This window comes from Pongo abelii, chromosome 11 (assembly GCF_028885655.2).
Source record: "Pongo abelii isolate AG06213 chromosome 11, NHGRI_mPonAbe1-v2.0_pri, whole genome shotgun sequence".
Classification (NCBI taxonomy): Eukaryota; Metazoa; Chordata; class Mammalia; order Primates; family Hominidae; genus Pongo; species Pongo abelii.
Window position 1 is genome coordinate 106,432,840 of NC_071996.2, and position 23,882 is coordinate 106,456,721.

Sequence of the window (23,882 nt, forward strand, 5' to 3'; positions counted from 1 at the left end):
ACAAATTTCCAAAACTAGTTCAAGAATAAGTATATAACCCAAAAAGTCCTATATTTATTAAAGAAATATAATTTATAGTTAAAAACCTTCGTAAAGGGAAAACTTCAGGCCCAGATGGTTTCACTGGCAAATTCTACCACACATTTAATGGAGAAATTATGCCACTTTCTCAGTCTCTTCAAAAATAGAAAAGTAGGAATATTTCTAGCTCATTTGATAAGGGTAATATTACCCTCATAATGAAATCATAGAAAAATAGTACAAGAAAACTACAGACCAGTATCTGTCAGGAACATAGCTACAAAACAAATCTAGCAATATATTTTTAAAATAATACATTAGATCAAGCACAGAGGCTTATGCCTGTAATCCCAGCACTTTGGGAGGCCAAGGTGGGAGGATCATTTTAGGCGAGGAGTTCGAGACCAGCCTCGGTAACAGTAGGGAGACTCCATCTCTACAAAAAAATTAAAAAATTAGCTGGGTGTGGTGGTACGCACCTGTAGTCCCAGCTAATGAGGAGGCTGATGTGGGAGGAACACTTGAGTATAGGAGGCCAAAGCTTTAGTGAGCCATGATCCCACCACTGCACTCCAGTGTAGACAAGCAGCAAGACTCGGTCTCAAGAACAATAATAATAATTGTAATAATAATATATGACACAACAAAGTGGAATTTATCCTCAGGATGCAGGGCTAGTTCAACATTTGAAGATTAATTAATATACTGAACCGCATTAGTAGTCTTAACAAGAAAAACTACATTATCATATCAGTAAATGCAGAAAAAGCGCTTGAAAAAATTAAACATCCATTTGTAATCAAAGTTCTCAGCAAACTAGGAATAGAAGGGAAATACTTAAACCTTTACAAAAATCCTACCACTAGCTTCATATTCAGAGGCGAAAACCTGAGTACTTTTCCCTAAGATAGAGAACTAGGCAGGGATATTGATTCTCACCACTCTTAGTTACTGTTGTACCACAAATCTTAGCAAATATAGTAAGAATAGAAAAAATATATAAAAAAGCATTCACATTGGGAAGGAAGAAACAAAACTATCTAAAGATAACATGATTCTCTGTGTAGGAAGTCTTAAGGACTATTATACCAATAAATTACTACAAATAAGCAAGGTTAGCAAGGCTGCAGGACATAAAATCAGTACACAAAATTTAATCATATTTCTGTTCACTAGCAATGAATAATGAATGGGAAACTGAGATTTTCTAAAAATGCTTTTACAATAGCTCTAAAAATAATAAAATGCTTAGGTATCAATCTAACAAAATATATACAGCATCTGCTGTATATATGCCAAAAACTAAAAAACACTTGAAACAAATTAAGGAAGACCTAAGTAAATACAGATAGACACTGTATTCATGAATCGGAAGACTCAATAGTCTTAAGTAATTTTAAGGTGTATATATTTGGTTAAGCCAAAATGAGAACATTGTTCCTTTCTTAACTTAAAATATATTGTAAACATCTTCCCATGCCGGGCTGCAAAGAATTCCATTGTTTTATATATTAGTACATTTAAATTTATTTCCCATTGTTAGACTCATTTACTAGTTTTTTTCTTTATTATAAATAGTATTGAACATCCCTACAGTTATATTTTTGTGGCTATCCAAGATGAGTTCCCTAGGATAAGTGGAATTACTAGTATGTAGTGCTTATGATAAATACCGTTATATTTCCCTGAGATAAATTCTTCCAGTTTGTATTCTCATCAACACTTTCCCTGTAACTTTACCTTTAGGTTTTCTAGAAATACCTAATTTAAGAATATCTTCATGTTATTGAACCTCAAAACTGTGGAATTGATGTTTAATTACCATGGAGCTGTCATGACTTCCTCAGTTTTCTCAGCAATTATCTGTTTTTAATATTTAGTAACATTGTATTCCAAAACAATTGATTTCCTACTAAGTCTAATAATAGTTAACAATAACAATTATAATAACAACAACCACAAGTTATTGAGAACTTGCTATTTTTCTAGCACTATATTAAGTACTTTAAATGTTCACCTTTATTATGACAGTTATTGTTAACCTCATTTTACACGAGAGGACACTGAGCCTCAGAGAATTAGCTAAGAGAAACAACTAAGCTAAAGTTAGATAAGAAAATTAGCTCAGAAAATCTAAGATTTGTATCCAGGTCTAACTCCAAGGCATGTATTTTTAACCACACATTGCTCTAGTGCCTCTCTAAAACTGTTTAAAATTTTAACTGTTCTTTTTAATGTAATTCAGTGCTGGTTTGTTTGAAACAAATTAATGCTGTCATTTTGGTTTCTAATAGATGAATATTGATGTGAGTTAGATAAGCCAGTCTTCGGTTTGTTTCTTTGAAACCTATAAGCATTAATTTCACAGATTAAAGTTATGTCTTGGTAGTATACAATTTCTACTTTCTTTCCTCTTGAGTCTCATTTTAGATGCCTTATAAATCAAAAGATCCCAGAGGAAAATTATTTTACTTGACAGTAAGTAGGAGGTTAATTATCTTGAGTGTAAAAGTTCTGTGTTGAGTCACTTTCTATTTTTGAAGTTCTTCACGTGTTTATTGTTGGTTGATTTTTTAAGTTTTAAAAAATATAAATAGATTATAGGTAAAATTATATCATATTTCATCAAAGAAAATGATTCTAATGGAATAAGAAAAGCCTATTGGTTACTAGCTTCTTTCTCATAATGCAAGATTTTATTGGTCAAAAATTTTAAATTATGGAATTAAAATGTAAATATACCTGTAAATATATGAGCCAATGACCTTATTTTTTATTGTTTCTTTCAGGAGCTGTTTGTGGAGCCATTTAATCGAAAAGCACGCCAAGAGAACCTGAGGTATAATAATATGCTTAAACAACTTAGCAGTCAACAGTTAGCCACTCTTAGACGCTGGAAAGCAATACAGCTCTATCTTACATGTGAAAGGGGACCTTGGGCTAAAAGGTAAGAGGATATAATTTTATTAAGTACTCTTTTTTCTTTAGTACTCTGGTCTAGAAATTTTTGAGCAAATGCCCCCTTTCACTCCAATTTCTTAAATGCTCAATTCATAAAAGGGTGCTTTTAATCTTATTTATTGTCTTTTCATGAATTATAGGTCTGGGATGATTCAAGGTTGTATTGTTTTTTATCATACAGTTATTTGCCTTCCTTTGACCCTTTGATATGAAGTTTATTGGACTTTAGACTCTTAGAGAGTGTTAAACCAATTTACTTCTGTCTTTCTGATACCACCTGTTTGAGCTAGGGCTAATGCTGTTGTATGTTTGAATATTTTACAACTCATTTAACTGATCCTCAGTCACTTCTGTTTTGCTTAATTATATTATCTTTTTTTTATACAGCCCTTTTTAAAATGTGGTAAAATGTACATAAAATTTATCCTTTTAACCATTTTTAAATGTACAGTTCACTGGCACTGAGTATATTCATAATGTTGTACAATCATCACCACTGTCTAACTTCATAACATTTTTATCACCTAAAAAGGAAATGCTGTACCTATTAAAAGGTCACTCTTTATTATCCTCTGTCCCACCCCCTAGCAACCACCAATCAGCTTTCTGACTGTTTTTATTGCCTGTTCTGGTTATTTCATATAAATGGAATCATACAATTTGTGGCTTTTTGTGTCTGCCATCTTTCACTTAGCATAATGTTTTCATTATGTAGTAGCATGTATCAGTACTTTATTCCTTTTTATGACTGAATAGTATTCCCTTATAAGGATATATCCTCTTTTCTTTATCTAGTCAACAGTTGATGGGCATTTGGATTGTTTTCCACTTTTTGGCTAATTTGAATAGTGCTGCTGGGAACATTTGTGTACAAGTGTTTGAACACTTGTTTTTAATTCTCTTGAGTATAGACTATAAATGGAATTACTGGGTTGTGTGATAATTCTGTGTTTAATTTACTAAGGAACTGCCAGACTGATTTCCACAGCAGCTGCATCATTTTATATTTTCACTAGCAATGTGTGAGAGTTCCAGTTTCTCCGCATTCTTACCAACACTTGTCATTTCCTGATTTTTTATTATGACTCTCCTAGTGAGAGTAAAGTGGTATTTTATGATTTCATGTTCAATTTCCTAATGATTAATGATGTCTAGCATCTTTTCACGTGCTTGTTGGTCATTTTTACATCTTCTTTGAAGAAATGTCTGCTCAAGTCCTTTACCCATTTTTAGATTGTTTGATTTCTTTTGTTGAATTGTAAGAGTGTATATATAAATATATATATACCAAATAATAGACCCTGATCATATATATGATTTTCAGATATGTAGATTGTCTTTTCACTTTATTAATAGCAGCCCTTTTGATACAGGAAAGTTTTTAATTTTAACGAAGTCCAGTTGAATCTATTTTGTTGTTGTTTTTATTTTTTTGTTTTTTTGGGTTTTTTTTTGGTGTCATATCTTAGAAACCATTGCCAAGTCCAAGGTCATGAGTTTTATCCTTATCTTTTCTCCTAAGAGTTTTATTGTTTTAGCTGTTATGTTTAGATCTTTGATTCACTTGCAATTATATTGCCTTTATTTGTAGTAAAATTATTTTTTGTTTTGAAAACTATTGGAAATATAAACCATCTGTATAGCTAGTTAAGAACTCCCATTGAACAGTGAGAGAGTAAAGGTATCAAGCTGTAAGTCTGAAAGTCCATGTTCAAATCTTATTTCTGCTACCTGTAAACTTCATGTCATCTTGGGCAAATAATGTAGTCTGTTTTAGATTCCTCGTGTATAAAGTGCAGCTACGCATACTCACTTTGGTTCTATCAGAGTTATTTGGATTAAATGAGATCAAAAATGTGAACAGTTTTATAAAATGGTGCTAAATAGGCTGGGCATGGTGGCTCACACCTGTAATCCCAGCACTTTGGGAGGCCAAGGCGGGCTAGTTGTTTGAGGCCAGGAGTTCGAGACCAGCCTGACCAACATGGCAAAACCCCATCTCTACTAAAATTACAAAAATTAGCTGGGTGTAGGGGCACATGCCTGTAATCCCTGCTATGTCAGGAGGCTGAGGCATGAGAATCACTTGAATCCAGGAGGCAGAGGTTGCAGTGAGCTGAGATTGTGCCACTACACTCCAGCCTGGGTGACAGAATGAGACTCTGTCTCTAAAAAATAAAAATAAAATAAAATGGTACTAAACAAATGTAAACTACTTGATACTTTTTTACACTATTTAAATCAAACGATCTTTGTAACTTAAGCTAAATAATTTTACTTGTTTGCTTATGAATATTCTTAGGAAACAGAATCCAATTCATTGGAAGCTAGCTAATGTAGAGAATTATTCCCGCATGAGACTTAAGCTGGTACCGAATTATAATTTCAAAACCCATGAGGAAGCTAGTGCCTTGAGAGATAATCTGGGTGAGTTCCAATGACTGTTTAATTATTTGTTGAAGATAATGAGAATGTTCGTGGGGTTGACGATTGTTATTTTATTGTTTTAAATGTGTTTACTTATGAAGGAAGGGTGGCATTTTATAACTGGTATTTAAATGACTATATGTTTTCAGTCCTGTTACATTTGGCCTAAATCCAAGGTGATTTAATACTTTCATTGATTGCAATTTCTAAAAGAAAAAAAATTTTTAATTATAAAAGTATACTGTACTTCATATCAACTGTTATGTCTCTTGCAATGAAACAATGTTCTTTTCTCTTAGTTTTTTTGCTCATCAAGACTGAGGCTAATATTAATGTTAGAATTCTTAGCAATCCTTTTTTTTTCTTTTTTTTTTTTTTGAGACAGAGTCTCACTCTGTCGCCCAGGCTGAAGTGTATTGGCACAATCTCGGCTCACTGCAACCTCTGCTTCCAGGGTTCAAGCGATTCTCATGCGTCAACCTCCCAAGTAGCTGGGATTACAGGCACATGCCACCACACCTGGCTAATTTTTGTATTTTTAGTAGAGACGGAGTTTCACCACGTTGGCCAGGCTGGTCTCCAACTCCTGACCTCAAGTTATCCTGCCACCTTTGCCTCCCGAAGTGCTGGGATTACAGGTGTGAGCCGCCACACCCAGCCATAATTCTTAGCAATTCTTTATGCCTTTTATTATAACCTATTTTTATAGGGCTCTAGACCCTTAGTATCTCAGATTGGCCAATGCCTTTTTCTAGAAAAAAAAACAACTACTTGAGGTCAGGAGTTCAAGACCAGCCTGGCCAACATGATGCAACCCCATCTCTACTAAAAATATAAAAAATTAGCCAGGCATGGTGGCAGGCACCTGTAATCCCAGCTACTCAGGAGGCTGAGGCAGGAGAATTGCTTGAACCCGGGAGGGGGAGGTTGCAGTGACCTGAGATCGCACCACTGCTTTCCAGCCTGGGCAATAAGAGCAAAACTGTGTCTCAAAACAAACAAAAATTTAGCCTGACAGTATTTCAAAACAGATCTTAAGGGGTTTCTGCAACTCTTTAGGAAGCCCTTCCTTTATAACTATCTCACTTGTCATCTCTCCCTTTTTTAAGATAGGTCTGTGAAATACCCCAAAATGTTGTTTATCAAGAATCATTGGGCCCGGCACGGTGGCTCATGCCTGTAATCCCAGCACTTCGGGAGGCCACGGCAGGCAGATCACCTGAGGTCAGGAGCTCGAGACCAGCCTGGCCAACATGGTGAAACCCTGTCTCTACTAAAAATACAAAAATTAGCCGGGCATGGTGGCGGGCACCTGTAATCCCAGCTACTCCAGAGGCTGAAGCAGGAGAATCACTTGAACCCGAGAGGCGGAGGTGGCAGTGAGCCGATATCACGTCATTGCACTCCAGCCTGGGTGACAAGAGCGAAACTCCTTCTCAACAACAACAACAACAACAAATCATTGGTAGTCATAGGCGTATTATGTTGTAGTTTTAGATGACATGAGTACCAACTTTTAGATGTTATTTTTAAACCATTTTTATTTTTTTGAGACTGGGTCTCTCTCTGTTGACCAGGCTAGATTGCAGAGGCTTGAACATGGCTCACTGTAGCCTTGACCTCCTGGGCTCAATCGATCCTTCTGGCTCAGCCTCCTGATTAGCTGGGACTACCAATGCATACCACCATGCCATGCCCAGCATATTTTTTTTTTCTTTTTTTTGGTAGAGACAAGGTCTCACCATATTGCCAGGCTGGTCTTGAACTCCTGGGCTCCAGTGGCAGTCCTTCCACCTCAGCCTCCCAAAGTGCTGAGATTACAGACATGAGCCGGCATGCCTGACCAGATCTTATTTTTTTTAATTGCCTTAACATATGGCCAAAACATTTGATGCCATAAAATGAATCAAGAGAGCCATGATGGCTGCCATTTAGAGTCTTACATTTTGAAATAAATCAGATACAGTAAGTGGTTTTCCTTAATTCAAAATAATGGCCCTGTCCATGATATAAACACTAACTTTGAGTGTTATCTTACATAGCAATAGCCAGTTGTGTATAGCTTTTTCTCTGAAAGAATCTTGTATCCTCTTCTGTAAGTATCTTTCTATACTCTTTGAAATGTAACTATCATTAACACCCAACAAACATCTTTTGGTAAATGACTTTAATAATTACTTAAGGAATAGTGTTCCATATTATTTTCTTGACTTTTGCCAAGAAATCTCCTTCCATAAAGTTCCCTCTGTTTTTTCCTCTCCTTCTCACCCCTTGACACATGCACACAGATGTAATATTCTGTCCCTTCTTAGTCTCAGTTGTTCTTTTTGTTTGTTTGTTTTTCTCACTTTAAAAATTTACTCCAAGTGAGCCGGGCGCGGTGGCTCACACCTGTAATCCCAGCACTTTGGGAGGCCAAGGCAGGCGGATCACGAGGTCAGGAGATCAAGATCATCCTGGCTAACACGGTGAAACGCTGCCTCTACTAAAAATACAAAAAATTAGCCGGGCGTAGTGACGTGCGCCTGTAGTCCGAGCTACTTGGGAGGCTGAGGCAGGAGAATGGCATGAACCCGGGAGGCGGAGCTTGCAGTGAGCCAAGATTGCTTGCCACTGCACTCCAGCCTGGGCGACAGAGCCAGACCCCGTGTCAAAAAAAAAAAAAAAAAAAAAAAAAATTACTCCAAGTGTAATAGTGACAATAAAACTGTACAGAAAAAAAAATTATATATTTCAAGGTGAAATTGGAAATCATAAAAAAGGCATCAATCTTTAATATCTTTAAAGTTCTTTGAAGTATACTTCAGAATTAACTGCAAAATGTTTTGCCTACTCCTTAGTTTTGTCTATATTTTCATTAACAGCCAGAATTCATGGTTTTCTTTTTTTAAAATATTATCTTGTTTTGTTTTACTTACCCCAATACTGCTTTTTATAAGCAACCCATTGCAGATGTATAGAATAGTGTTTTCATTATGGGCTAACCTGCAAAGCTAACCATGATTTAAAATATTATTTTGGATGGAAAATCCATTATTAATTTCAAACAGCTGACTTATGAAGCATCTTTTGGAACACACCCACTTGTAAATTAGGGAATTTGAAGAGTCAAAAAGAAAATATATTCTTAAATGTATCAGTAAAAATATTTGGTTTGTAGTGTGGACAACATAGTGATACCCCATCTCTACAAAAAATAAGATTTTTTGTCGCATGGCACATGCTTGTAGTTGGAGCTACTCAGAGGTGAGAAGATCGCTTGAACCCAGGAGGTCGAGGCTACAGTGAGCCACGATTGTGTCACTGCACTCCAGCCTGGGCAGCAGAGTGAGACCTTGTCTCAAAAAAAAAAAAAAAAAGGTTTGGTTTGGCTAGATGTGGTGGCTCATACCTGTAATCCCAGCACTTTGGGAGTCCAAGGAGAAGAGTCGCTTGAGCCCAGGAGTTCGAGACCAGTCTGGACAACATAATGAGACCTCATCTCTACAAAACAAATTTTAAAAGTCAGCTGGGTGCAGTCATGTGCACCCATGATCCCATGATCCCAGGTACTTGGGAGGCTGAGGTGGGAGGATTGCTTGAGCCCAGGAGATTGAGGCTGCAGTGAGCCATGATTATACCACTTCATTCCAGCCTGGGCAACACAGTAAAGCCCTCTCTCAAAAAAAAAAAAAAATTGATTTAAGAAATTTTTTTTTGTCTGTACTTCTTTATTAGACATGCTGTTTTCTGATTGGCAAATTTAACAACTTATTTTTAGTCCTCACCCTGCTTCCATTGTTTCTGAAGCATTTAGTGGTTATTCTCCTCTGTAAGTGTATTTCTTTCCTTCTTTCTTTTCCTTTGTTTGTTTGTTTTGTGAGACAGGATATCGTTCTGTCACCCAGGCTGGAGTGCAGTGGTGCAGTCACCACTCATTGCAGCCTTGAGCTCCTGGGCTCAAGTGATCCTCCTGCCACAGCTTCCTGAGCAGCTGGTACTATAGGTGTGTACCACCACACCCAGCTAATTTTTTAATTTTTAAACTTTTTTTGTAGAGACAAGACAACCTGTTGCCCAGGTTGGTTTTGAATTTCTGGGCTCAAGTGATCCTTCCACCTCAGCCTCCCAGAGTGCTGGGATTACAGGCATGAGCCATCACACTCAGCCTGTAAATATATTTCTTTCTTAGCTCTGCTGCTTAACCTCTTATTTTTTATACCAACTTTTAGTCTTTTTTTCTAAAACTTTTTTCCTGCACACCTTTAAATGATGATGTTCCCAGATCCATTCCTAGCATCTTGCCTTTTGCCTGTGTTCTTCCTGAGTGATCTCATGGCTAACCCACCATATATGTAATGTTGCTTTCCCATCTGTATTTCTAGTTCCAACCTTCCTTTTGAACTCTAGAACAATGTTTCCAACTGCCTGTTGGGATACCTCTTCCACGGTCTCCATATGACATTTCTGAAACTGAATTTATTATCTTTTGTCATATGTGTATTCCTTACCCTAATTTCTACTTCTCTTGTATCTGGTATTGTAGTTATCAGTATCTCCATATATTAGTTGCTGAAATTAAAATCCACGTTATCCATGAGTCTCTCCTCATCTCTCTGAAATCCCTACATATAATAGCTCTTTAGGTACTGTGTCCTGTTGATTCTATCTCTTACATAACCTTTGAATGTTTTTCCTTATTTTCATTCCCTTTGCTATTGCCATGGCTTAGCTTGGTGCTTTCTCCCAACTTAAAGTAGCTTGCCAGCTGGCCTCCTTGCTGCAGTCCATCCTTCATTCTCCATCCTTCACCAACCTTTCATCAGATTTTCAATTCATACTGTTAACGGAATAGTACCATACATCTATATAAAGTCAATTTCCTATTTGTATCAGACTACCTAGGCTTCCTTCTTTTCACTTTTTATTGCATTGTCATGTACTTCATTAATTAAATGTTTTAACAATAAATTAGACCTCACGAAAAAACATGTTTAGTAGAAATAGTTACTAACTTGTTCTAGGGAAAATGTGAATCACTACTTCCCAATGTAGAAGGTATGATCAAACAGATTTACCCAGAAAAATGCAGCTGTACATTATGTTGATTCATCTTATGTCTGAGCAACGGTATCATTTGAGAAGTTAAGGGAGGATTTGTCATCTTTATAGTGTTTTGTTATTTATAGTTATTTGCAGCATTGTGTTATTTTATGTATTGTGTATGAATTATTTTTGCCATAAATGAAATGTCTTTATTCATAGTTAAGTATGTTAATTTTTTTCCAATCCTATAAATTATTCATATATTTGTATTGCTGTTCTTATCTCAATCAGATAGTTGGAAGGTAAATATATAATAGTAGCTATCATTTATTTTATATTTAATGTGTACCAGATGTTTCACATATATTACCTTTCATATACATAACAACCTTGTGATGAAGTCTCCATTTTACAATTTAGAAAACATAGATTCAGAAGGGTCATATGGCTTAATAAATGGCAAAACTAAATTTGAGTCTAGGTTCACCACTTCATAGACCATGTTCTTTTCATTATACCAGACCTGCCTTTTTACAGGATGTTTAGTTTATAAAATACATTACATGTATTGCATATAATTGCCTCAGAATTATGTATTAAATTCCATGTGGTCCAGAAAGTAAACACTTTCGCTCTTGGTCTGTGTATTATTTCCCAATTAAAGACAATTTATCATATATTCTTTCTTAGTATTGCTTTTGTACAAATGCACAGTAAAAATAGTTCTATTACATTAATACAATTAGAATATTTCTTCCTTTGACTTAATTATTGACAACCTTTAGAATTAAATATAAATAAAGATAGTTCTTGGCCTATTTCTGAAACAAATAATACTGTTATTAAAAATAGATACTATTATTTTTAAAACATTTATTCTTTTTACCTTATGAATGGTAGTGGTCAAAATCGCCATCAAACATCAAGGATTACTCTAAATCAAAGTACCATCTTTACTTATAATATACATATTGTTATCATCTAACAGTCAGGAACACAATTAGCAGTCAGAAATTACAGAAAGGCTATAATATTGTTTTTTACTTTATGTTTAATAGATATTTTGTGTTTAAAACAGGTATCCAACACTCACAGCCTTCCAGTGATACATTGCTTTTGGAAGTAGTGAAACAAGTAAAAGTTAGTGATATGGAGGAGGATAAATTAGACCTTCCTGAAGAGGATATAACAGCTAGAGTAAATGTGTATGTATAAATATTTAAAATTATTTTGTTCTGAGAAAGGGGATTGCAAAATCGTGGAAAAGATTTGCTTGAAATTCTAACACCATGTATTTCCAGGGTCCAAAAGTTAATGCTGTATCAGCTGTTAGGATTTTATCAGTATTAACTGAGATTATTGAGGAAGGCTTCTTAGAACTGGGATAACATGGAACTGGACCTTGAAATTAGAAAATATTTAGAACTGTATGATAATGAAAACAGTGTATCGAATTTGTGAGATTCAGCTATATCTGTGTTCAGATGGAAATGTACAGCACAAAATATAAACTGTTAAGCAAAAGAAAGAGCATTATAAAGACAAAGCAGAAATTCATGAAAGAGAAAAACAAAAAGAAAGATTAAAAACATTGAAGCCTGGTTATTAAAAACAAACAAAAAGCAAAAAACATAAACCTCTAGCCAGACTGATTAAAAGAAAGACAACATAAATTGCCTATATTAGGATTGAAAGAGGAGATATTGCCACAAATAATAAAATGATTGAAAAGAATAGTAATAACTTTATGCCTGTAAGTTTGACAGCTTAAATGAAACAAATTCTTTGAAAGATACAAATTAACCAACCTCCTGCAAGAAGAAACAGATAACCTGAAAAGCCTTAGATACATTTTAAAATTTTTAATTTGTACTTCAAAAGCTTTCTTTAAGCAAATGTAAAATATATTAATTTCCTCATCTCCTCTTTGTGTTACTACTGTCATACGTATTACATTTCTTTGTATAAGTTCAGTAATACAGTTTTATAGTTGCTGTTTTATGCAGTTGTCTTTAAATGAATTATAGGAGGAAAAGAAATATATGTTATATATGTTATTTATACTTTATTTTATGTTTGCTACATAATTATCAAGTATCATACTTGTGCACTTTATTTCTTCATGTGTGCATTCATTTATCATCTGATATCATTTCCTTTCAGCCTAAAAGACTTTCTCCAGTTTTTTTGTGTGTGTTTTTCTGTGGGTTTTTTTGTTTTTTTTTTTTTTTGAGAAAGGATCTCGCTGTGTCACCTCAACTGGAGTGCAGTGGCGTGATCACAGCTCACTGGAGCCTCCACCTCCTGGTCTCAAGTGATCCTCCTGCCGCAGCCTCCTGAGTAGCTGGGACTATAGGCACAGTACCATGTCTAGCTAATTTTTAAATTTTTTTACAGAGACAGGGTTTCACTGTGTTGCCCAGGCTGGTCTCGAACCTCTGGGCCCACATGATCCTCCTGTCTTGGTTTCCCAAAGTGCTTGGATCACAGGCCACCAGAGAGTGAGCCGCTGCACCCAGCCCTGTAGTATTTCTAATAAGGAAGGTCTGATTGCCACAAACTCTGTGTTTGTTATCTAGGGAGGTCTTTATTTTTGTTAATCCAGGTATATCTCACAAACATAAAATTTACCATTTTTAATGCATACAATTCAGTGGGGTTTTTTTTAGTGTTTTCACAAATTTGTACAACCATCCCAACTATATAATTCCAGAACATTTATGTCACCCCAAAAGGAAATCTTGTACCTTTTAGTGGTCGGTCCCAGTTTTCCCCTTCTCACATAACCTGGCAACCATGAATTACTTTGTCTCTGTGGATTTGCCTACTTTGGACATTTTCTGTAACTCCTACAATTTGTGTCTGGCTTATTTTCATTTGGAATAATGTTTTCAAGATTCATTCATGTCATAGCATATAAGAGTACTTTATTCCTTTCTGTGGCTGAATAATATTTTAAATAATTTTCCATTTATAACCATTTATGGTTATCCAAAATATGGATAATCACATTTTGCTTATCCATTCATCAATCAGTGAGCATTTAGGTTGTTTCTACTTTTAGGCTATTGTGAATAATACTTCCATGAATATTCAGGTACAAGTTTTTGTGCAAACATAAGTTTTTAGTTGTCTTGGTTATCTACCGAGGAGTATAATGGTTAGATCATATGATAATTCTGTTTGAACTTTTGAGGAATTACCAAACTGTTTTTTACAGGGACTGTGTCATTTTACATTTTCAGCAGCAAGGTATGAGTGTTCTAGTTTCTGCACATCTACCTCAACTCTTGTTATCTTCCTTGTGGGTTTGTAAAAATTCATTATAGCCATCCTAGATGGTTTGAAGTCATATCTGTATTATTTGCATTTTCCTAGTACCTAATAATGTTGAGCATCTTTTCATGTGCTTGTTTGCCATTAATATATATCTACTTTGGAGACTATATATGCAAATCACTTGCCCCCCCAGCTTTTTTTTTTTTTTTTTTTGAGACAGAGTCTCGCTCTTGTCGCCCATGCCAGAGTGCAGTGGCTAGATCTCGGCTCACTGCAACCTCTACCTCCCAGGTTCAAGCAATTCTCCTGCCTTAGCCTCCTGAGTAGCTGGGATTACAGGCATCTGCCACTATGCCCCGCTAATTTTTGTACTTTTAGTAGAGATGGGATTTTGCCATGTCGGCCAGGCTAGTCTCAAACTCCTGACCTCAGGTGATCCACCCACCTCGGCTTCCCAAAGTGCCTGGATTACAGGCGTGAGCCACCACGCCCGGCCTGGTTCTTTTTTTAAATGTTTTTCATTTCTGTCTCTTTATTGACAGTCTCTATTTGATTAGCTTCATTGCGGTAATTCCCTTTAATTCTTTAAACATAGTTTCCTTTTGTTCTTTTGATGTATTTATGATAGCTACTTTGAAGCCATTGTTAAATTGAACATCAGAGGTCCCCCAGAGACAGTTTCTTTTTATTGCTTTTGTGTTTATGGCTCATACTTTCCTTTTTCTTTGTTTTGTCATGATTTTTGTAAAAAAAACTATACACTTTCGATAACAAACTGTAGCCAATCTGGCTTCTGATCTCCCTCTGTTATGGTTGTTACTGTTGTGATTTTGTTTGTTTGTTTACTTTCCCGAACTAATTCTGTGGAGCCTGTTTTAACCGGCTGTGTGTTGCCAATGACGTCTCTATTCATTGGGATTTTGTTGTTTTGTTTTTTGTTGTAAAACCTGGCCTAGTAGGGATTGTCTGTAGGTCAGCATAGCTTGGTGGTCAGTCATTGGTTAGAGGTTGTGTTTAACCCCCCTGATCCAGCTGAGTGCTATAGCTCATGAGTATAATCCCAGCTATTCAGGAGGCTGAGGCAAGAGGATCACTAAAGGGCAGGAGTTTGAGACCAACCTGAGCAACATGGTGAGATCCTCTCTCTAAGAAAATAGGCCAGGCGGGCTGGGTGCAGTGGCTCACACCTGTAATCTCAGCATTTTGGGAGGCCGAGGCGGGTGGATCACGAGGTCAGGAGATTGAGATCATCCTGAGTAACACGGTGAAACCCTGTCTCTACTAAAAATACAAAAAATTAGCCGGGTGTGGTGGCGGGTGCCTGTAGTCCCAGCCACTTGGGAGGCTGAGGCAGGAGAATGGCGTGAACCCGGGAGGCGGAGCTTGCAGTGAGCCGAGATAGCGCCACTGCACTCCAGCCTGGGCAACAGAGCGAGACTCCATCTCAAAGAAAAAAAAAAAAAAAATAGGCCAGGCGTGGTGGCTCACGCCTGTAATCCCAGCACTTTGGGAGGCCGAGGCAGGTGGATCACAAGGTTAGGAGATTGAGATCATCCTGGCCAACATCATGAAACCCTGTCTCTACTAGAAATACAAAAATTAGCCAGGCGTGGTGGCATGTGCCTGTAGTCCCAGCTACTCAGGAGGCTGAGGCAGGACAATCGCTCCAACTCAGGAGGCAGAGGTTGCAGTGAGCTGAGATCACTCTACTGCACTCCAGCCTGGGTGACAGAGCAAGCCTCCGTCTCAAATAAATAAATAAATAAATAAATAAAAAATAGCCAGCATGGTGGTGGTGTGTGCCTATAGTCTTAACTATTGGGAAGGCTGAGGCAAGAAGATCCTTTGAGCCCAGGAGATGAAAGCTGCAGTAAGCTATGATCACCCCACTGCAGTGCAGCCTGGGTAACAGAACCAGACCCTATCTCTAAAATAAATAAATAAATAAGCAAGACCCCCCCCATCTCTAAAATAAACAAACCCCTTGATCCAGTAAGACTGCCATCCTTTGCCAGTGGATCTGTACATGGCTTAGGGATTACCTTTAAAGTTCATGATTTGTATATCTGCCCTAATATGAGTTTTGGGGGTTTTGTTTTGTTTTGATTTGATTTGATTTTTTTTTTTTTTTTTTTTTTTTTTTTGAGATGGAGTCTTACGCTGTCACCTAGGCTGGAGTGCAGTGGCGCGATCTCGGCTCACTGTAACCACCGCCTCTTGGGTTCGAGTGATTCTCATGCCTCAGCCTCTCAAGTAGCTGGAATTACAGGCGTGTGCCACTACGCCCAGATAATTTTTTGTATTTTTTGTAGAGATGGGTTTCACCATGTTGGCCAGGCTAATCTCAAACTCCTGACCCCAAGTGATGCTCCCACCTTGGCCACCCAAAGTGCTGGGACTACAGGTGTGAGACACTGCACCCAGCCTAATATTTAACTTTCTATGTTCGTAAAGCCACATATTCAGCCAAGAATGAGTAGATATGTCCCAAATATATTATTTGTTTACATTATAAACTACACATGGCAAATATTTCTTTGAAGCTCATTTTAATATTACAAATTGAGGGCCAGGCATGGTGGCCCTCAATTTGTCAGCACTTTGGGAGGCCACGGTGGACAGATCACTTGAGCTCAGGAGCTCCACACCAGCCTGGGCAACATGGCAAAATTCCGTCTCTACCAAAAATACAAAAAATTAACTTGGTGTGGTGATGTGAGCCTTTGGTCTCAGCTACTTGGGAGGCTGAAGTGGGAGGAATGTTTGAGCCTGAAAGGTGGAGGTTACAATGAGGCAAGATTGCACCACTGCACTCCAGCCTAGGTGTCAGAGTGAGACCCCATCTCAAAATATATATATATTACAAATTGACTAGATTCAGTAGTATCCTTTGGTGGCATAATCAGGATTTTTATTTGTATTAGTTCAGTAATTTTTTTTAGATTTCCTTTATTATTTTCAGAGTACTGGGTAGGGGCAGTTATATAGGGAACTATCTTGGTAGATATTCAGTTGGCTTTTTAATTGGGATTTTTTTTTTCTTTCTTTGATGACTAGTGAATTTAATGGATGTCAGACTCACTTGTTTTACACTGAAGAACCAAAATACTTTTTGTCATTTAATATAAATAACCCTCAGACTATTTACTTTTTTAGGGTTACTCATTGCTCTTTTTATCAATGTAAATATTAGTATTTCAGTGTTTGGGAAAACATTCTTTCCAGTAATTATTTTTTTAAAAAAGAAAAGCTTAGTTTTAAATAAATGGTTGCAACATTACAAACTTAAATTGGTGATACAGAACTTCTCATGGAAACCCACTAAAAATAAAAATAGACTTAGTCATTGGTACCCTGGACATGAGGCAGATATGAAATGTCTAGGACCAGAGAGTAGCTGGCTTAAAAGATTTACTTGAATAACATTCTATGAGTGGTAGGAGCTCCCATTTCTCTCTTTTTTTTTTTTTTTTTCTGAGACGGAGTGTTGCTCTTGTTGCCCAGGTTGGAGTGCAATGGCGTGATCTCGGCTCACCGCAACCTGCGCCTCCCAGATTCAAGCGATTCTTTTGCCTCAGCCTCCCAAGTAGCTGGAATTACAAGCATGCACCACCACGCCCAGCTAATTTTGTATTTTTAGTAGAGACAGTGTTTCTCCATGTTGGTCAGGCTGGTCTTGAAGTCCCGACCTCAGGTAATCCGCCCACCTCTGCCTCCCAAAGTGCTGGGATTACAGGCATGAGCCACCGTGCCCACCCAGGAGCTCCTATTTCTATACTTGGCAGTTAAAGTCACCTAGGACACCAAAAGACTGTCTTCTCCAGTTACTTCCTCCAGCAAACATAAATAATATTCCTCCTCATATAAGGTGACTTCACTTTAAGTAAGGTATGGCAATAGTAGCTCTTTGCATTATCTCCAGTTCCCTTGTTAGGGGAATGCTATGATGGTGATGCTCTCTAGTTTTAGTTACTCTTGAAAGTCTCATTGTATAGTTTAGGATTCGTATTTAGTACTTCTAAAAATTATTTACAAACACCACTACAATGCACTCTTAGTCACAGATTCGTGTATTTTGTGGGTCAATTCATGTCTCCCAGAATATAACTAAAATGACATGACCAATATTGCCTTATTTTTCAACTGTCCTCTGCTAGTTGTTTTACAGGTTCACTGTGTTTTATTATAATGGGTCATATAAAATCAGGATGTAAAGCTTATTTTTAATGAAACTGAATCATTGAGTAATAAAAATATTTGGACACTGTTTAAGTAATTTAATATGCAGAATACTTCTTAAGGGTAATTCAGATATTCTTTCCTGGACATTAATTTGACAGATAAGTGATTTATATTTGAGGCCAGGCACGGTGGCTCATGCATATTATCCCAGCACTTTGGGAGACCGAGGTGGGTGGATCTCTTGAGCTCAGGAGATCGAAACCAGCCTGGGCAACATGGCAAAACCCCACCTCTATAAAAAATATAAAAATTAGCTGGGCATGGTAGCATGCACCTGTATTCCCAGCTCCTTGGGAGGCTGAGGTGGGAGGATTGCTTGAGCCCAGGAGGCAGAGGTTGCAGTGATTGAGCCAACATTGTGCCACTGCACTCCAGCCTGGGTGACAGACAGCAAGACCTTGTCTCAAAAAAAAGAAAAAAAAGAGATTATATTTAAATATGGTATTCTTTTCTATTTAAGAAAAATAAATGGTTAGATTTTTCTGTTTATTGGCTTTTTGTTTTTACAGTGATGAGAAAGAAGAACAGGATCAAAAAGAAAAATTGGTATTGATGGAAGACTGTGAACTCATTACAATAATTGATGTAATTCCTGGCAGATTAGAAATCACTACTCAACACATTTACTTCTATGATGGCAGCATTGAAAAAGAAGATGGTGAGGAGTTCTGGAAAAAATAATTTTTGCTGTTCGATAATTAAGTATCCAATTTATCAATCATGAATGAGAAGAAGAAAGCAGTAAGATAGAACTGTCTATCATGTAAAAGGAGAAATGGAAAGTCAGTGAGGGGTCAAATTTGTTATTCACCAAGGTGTGGAAGGGAATGCTTTTTAAAAATTATCAATGCATTTTTAAGGGTTTGGCTAGAGCGAATTGCTGTAAACTTAAGTTACAAAATACAGTGTTTATTTATTTATTTGTTTATTTATTTGAGATAGAGTTTCGCTCTTGTTGCCCAGGCTGGAGCGCAATGGTGCAATCTCGGCTCACTGAGACTTGAGACCGCTGCCTCCCGGGTTCAAGCGTTTCTCCTGCCTCAGCCTCTTGAGTAGCTGGGCTTACAGGCATGTGCCACCACACCCGGCTAATTTTGTATTTTTTTTTTTTTAGTAGAGACGGGGTTTCTCCATGTTGGTCAGGCTGGTCTCGAACTCCCGATCTCATGTGATCAGCCCACCTCAGCCTCCCAAAGTGCTGGGATTACAGATGTGAGCCACTGCACCCAACCTAATACAGTCTTCATTTTATCATACCTTTGTATGTGTATTAATTCCTATAGGCTTCTCATGTCATCCTTTATGTGATAATAAAAGGATGATTAAATCTAAGATGCCAGCATACAGAGAAAAGGAAAACTGTTTCTGAGATGTATTCAGAATTATATTGTATTCTAATGGGAAGGCAGTAGAATAGTTATAGAACTTTAAAATAGTTTAAAAGAACCAGTTTAAATATCCAACACATTTAACAAATAGTTTATATAGTACAGAAATTGAATTCCTTTTTCCTAAAACTTTTTGTCAAGAACTAAGAGGTATTTTCTACATAGCATAAGTAACTTTATATAGTATCTCAGTCACAAGATTTCTTCTGTTTTCAGGAGTAGGCTTTGATTTCAAGTGGCCTCATTCTCAAATTCGAGAGATTCACCTCCGGCGTTACAACTTAAGAAGATCAGCCCTTGAGATTTTTCACGTTGACCAATCCAACTACTTTCTCAATTTCAAAAAAGAGGTATGTATTATGGTTTCAGGAAATCCCAAAATACTAGCTTTAAATACGTTTCCAGCTAGTGAGCTCTAATGGAGCTTTGGGCTGTATTCTTTTGTCAAGACAAAATGTTAAAGGAAAAAATATATACTTTGGGGGCTAATCAGTGTATGAATTTTTGTTGAGATTTATTTACGTTTGAGTTTTGGGGGAGTTCAGTTTTTATATATGTGGATAGATAAAGTAGAATTTTTAGTGCCTCATTACATTCACTTGTGATATAATATACAATATGTAAGCTATGACAAGATTTATTAAATTAAATTGGTTTCAAATTCGAAAATAATGAGGAATCTATTTCTTCTAGGAATATAGTAAATTCTTAAGTAGAGTAAGTTGTTAACTGCATATGCACTAAAGCCAGATTACCAGGGTCCATGTACTGTCTCCACCAGTAGCTGTAAGCCTGGGCTCATTACTGAGAATGCTTGGGCCCAGCCTTCCTTCCCTCTCTCATTCACTTGAGGTCAGACATGTATTATAGTTTGACAGCTCTCCCCACCTTGCATAGCTCTCCCATTTTCTCTCGTAGGCATCTCCCCTAGTAAAATATTTGCATTTTAATTGTGTCTTGGCATCTGCTTTTCAGAAGACTCACATTAGCACACACAATAACTAATTTTCCATTCTTCTGTGGAACCCAGGTTGACTTATTGATGATTTGATTAAGATGTTTAAAGACCATTCTTCTAGTTTTACAAAAGGAAGTCTTTTTACTATTACAAGAAAGTTTTCCTTCATAGGAAAATACAAAGCATGTGTTTTATGGAAAGCTGTGTCATGTAATTAAACTAAGTCTGCCCCTGCTAAGTACTGGGTGTTTGTATAACTGTATTGTCTTTAAAGTACATTTGTATAAAGTGGCTAATCTTTATAACAACCATGAGATTAAATGTAGCAAATTTGGCCAGACACAGTGGCTCATGCCTGTAATCCCAGCACTTTGGGAGGCTGAGGTGGGCGGATCACCTGAAGTCAGGAGTTCGAGACCACCCTGGCCAACATGGTGAAACCCCATCTCTACTAATACAAAAATTAGCTGGTCGTGGTGGCGCATGCCTGTAATCCCAGCTACTTGGGAGGCTGAGGCAGGAGAATCACTTGAACCTGGGAGGCGGAGACTGCAGTGAGCTGAGATCACGCTATTGCACTCCAGCCTGGACAACAAGAGTGAAACTCCGTCTCCAAAATAAATAAATAAATAAGGCAGATTCTGGCTGGGTACGATAGCTCATGCCTGTAGTCCTAGCACTTTGGGAGGCTGAGGCGGCTGGATCACTTGAGGTCAAGAGTTTGAGACCAGCCTGCCCAACATGGTAAAACCCCATGTGTACTAAAACTACAGAAATTAGCTGGGCGTGGTGATGCACACCTGTAATGCCAACTGCTCGAGAGGCTGAGGTAGGAGAATTGCTTGAACTCTGGAGGCAGAGGTTACAGTGAGCCGAGATCACGCCAGTGCACTCTAGCCTGGTTGACAGAGCGAGACTCCATCTCAAAAAAAAAGGCAAATTCCATTATTCCTTTTTTAATAGTTAAAGAAACTATAAGTGAATTTTATAACTTTGCATTTGTATAGCCCTGAATAATTCACAGTACTATAAGGATAGATATTATGTTTAATTTAATTTATTTGCCAAGATGATTAGTAAATTGCAGAACTAAATTTGAAGTATACTTGCAAGTTTTCTAATTCAAAGTCTAATAATATTTCCGTTATACACGATAACTTTTGTAAACATACATGGCTTGATTTCAGCAAGTACAATAGAGAAATTAAAACCATAATCTACTGTTTATATGAAATGTCCAGAACAGGCAAACCCATAGAGACAGAAATTAGATTAATAATTGTCAGGGAATGGGAAGGAGACAGAATTGAGAAGTAGCTGTTAGTCACTATGGGATTTCTATTTGAGGTGATAAAAAATTTCTGAAGTTAGGTAATGGTGATAGTCACACAACTGTTTGAATATAGTAAAAAAAAAAAAAAAAAAAACCACTGAGGCCAGGTGTGGTGGCTCACGCATGTAATCCCAGCACTTTGGGAGCTTGAGGTGGGAGGATCACTTGTTGCCCAGGAGTTTGAGATCAGCCTGGGCTACATGGTAAAACCCCATCTCTACAAAAAATACAAAAAAATTAGCCAAGATCACACCACTGCACTCCAGCCTGGGCGACAGAGACTGTCTCAACAAAACAAAACAAAACACAGAACACTAAGTTGTGAACTTTAAAAGGGTGAATTGTCTCTCAGTACAGCTGTTGTGACTACCATAATCTTCCAAGTTTGTCTTGATTCATTTTTAAAGTATAAAATGCTGTTTTTTATAGGTTAGAAACAAAATATATAGCAGACTGTTATCACTTCATTCTCCAAATAGTTATTATGGAAGCAGATCACCACAGGAGTTATTCAAAGCATCAGGATTGACACAGGTAGGAAATTGTAATAGTCTCTGATGAACTGTTCTGCTCTTCATTTTAAGTAAAACTTGACGACTTCTGATTATTTTCCTTTGATTTTTACAACTACTGTTCTTCCATTCAGACTGATCTTTTGAATTATCTTTAAATCTTCCTTTGTTTCCCTCACACAGACAGTGCCCTCCCTGCCACCTCCTGTATCATTCAGTTCATGGGTATATCCGTCAATAATTTTCTGTTTTTAAAAAATAGGGCTGGGTGCCGTTTCTCACGCCTGTAATCCCAGCACTTTGGGAGGCTGAGGCAGGCGGATCACCTGAGGTCAGGAGTTCAAGACCAGCCTGGCCAACATGGTGAAACGCCATCTCTACTAAAAAATACAAAAAGTAGCCAGGCGTGTTGGCACGCACCTGTAATCCCAGCTACTCGGGAGGCTGAGGCGGGAGAATCGCTTGAACCGGGGAGACGGAGGTTGTGGTGAGCTAAGATTCGTGCCACTGCACTGCAGCCTGGGCGACAGAGCAAGACTCTGTCACAAAAAATAATAATAATAATAACATGGGTTTTAAAATCTTAATAATAAAAATAATCAATGCATGAGGTTAAAAAAAAAGGGAAAAAGGGCCTGGAAAGGGCCAAAAAATGCCAATTCTCCTACCAGCCAAAGTGAATTAATGCTCTCATTAATTATATTCTTATTTATATCCCAGTGTCACTGGGATTTGTTCTGCCAGGACGCAAAGGAAAGCTATTGTTTTTCGCTTTCCAGGACTGTTCGTAGTCTCTTAATCGGGGTCTTTGCTTCCTGGCTCTCTCCTTCCTCCCACAAAACACATTAATCTTTCTTAAGTGTTGCCCTTATTCAAGACCCATCTGCAGTTCTTTACTATTGCCAGTGAAAAAGTTTTATTTAATAAAGTACGTTTCCTGTTGCCTCTGCAATAAACTTTATTTTTTAAGTGCTGATCCCTCAACTTGGCACTCAAGAACAATTGTGCTACACCTAAGTATCCTCTGAGGATAATTAATGTAATGTTTCATTAAAATAGTTGGATAGTTTTAATATATCAAGATACTGTTTTTTAATATGCATACTTATGAAAATTTCAATTTGTAACAAAAATTTCTAAGTGGAATAGTCCTTCTAAAATTTGAAATTTTAGGCCACAAGCAGTGGCTCACACCTGTAATCCCAGCACGAAGGCGGGTGGATCACCTGAGGTCAGAGTTCGAGACCAGCCTGGCCAACATGGTGAAACCCCATCTCTACTAAAAATACAAAAAATTAGCTGGAAGTGGTGGCGGGTGCCTGTAATCCCAGCGACTCAGGAGGCTGAGGAAGGAGAATCACTTGAACCCTGGAGGCAGAGGTCACAGTGAGCTGAGATCACGCCATTGCACTCCAGCCTGGGCAACAAGAGTGAAACTCCATCTCAAAAATAAAAAAGTAATTTAAAAAATGAAATAATAAAATAAAATGTGAAATTTTAAGACATTTATTCTGGGCATGGTGGCTCATACCTATAAACCCAATGCTTTGGGAGGTCAAGCCAGGAGCATCAGTTGAGGCCAGGAGTTTGAGACCAGCCTGGGCAACAAAGCAAGACCTCGTCTCTACAAATAGTTTAAAAAATTAGCCAGTGTAATAGGGCATACCTTTAGTCCTAGCTACTTGGGAGGCTAAGCCAGGTAGATAGCTTGAGCCCAGGAGCTTGAGGCTGTAATG

The 23,882-nt window shown here is 37.4% G+C and overlaps 1 protein-coding gene across 6 annotated transcripts in view; it reads left to right on the plus strand.

Annotated features, from left to right (window-relative positions):
- Positions 1-23,882, plus strand: part of NBEAL1 (neurobeachin like 1) — a 206,050-nt gene that overhangs the window by 130,608 nt on the left and 51,560 nt on the right. For all 6 annotated transcript variants that reach the window (XM_054549029.2, XM_002812769.6, XM_054549032.2 and 3 more), the window contains 6 exons: positions 2,811-2,968; positions 5,285-5,409; positions 11,513-11,639; positions 18,465-18,613; positions 19,560-19,693; positions 22,064-22,168. In XM_054549029.2, coding sequence (XP_054405004.1) covers positions 2,811-2,968; positions 5,285-5,409; positions 11,513-11,639; positions 18,465-18,613; positions 19,560-19,693; positions 22,064-22,168 — 798 coding nt within the window. The remainder of the gene's footprint in view (positions 1-2,810; positions 2,969-5,284; positions 5,410-11,512; positions 11,640-18,464; positions 18,614-19,559; positions 19,694-22,063; positions 22,169-23,882) is intronic.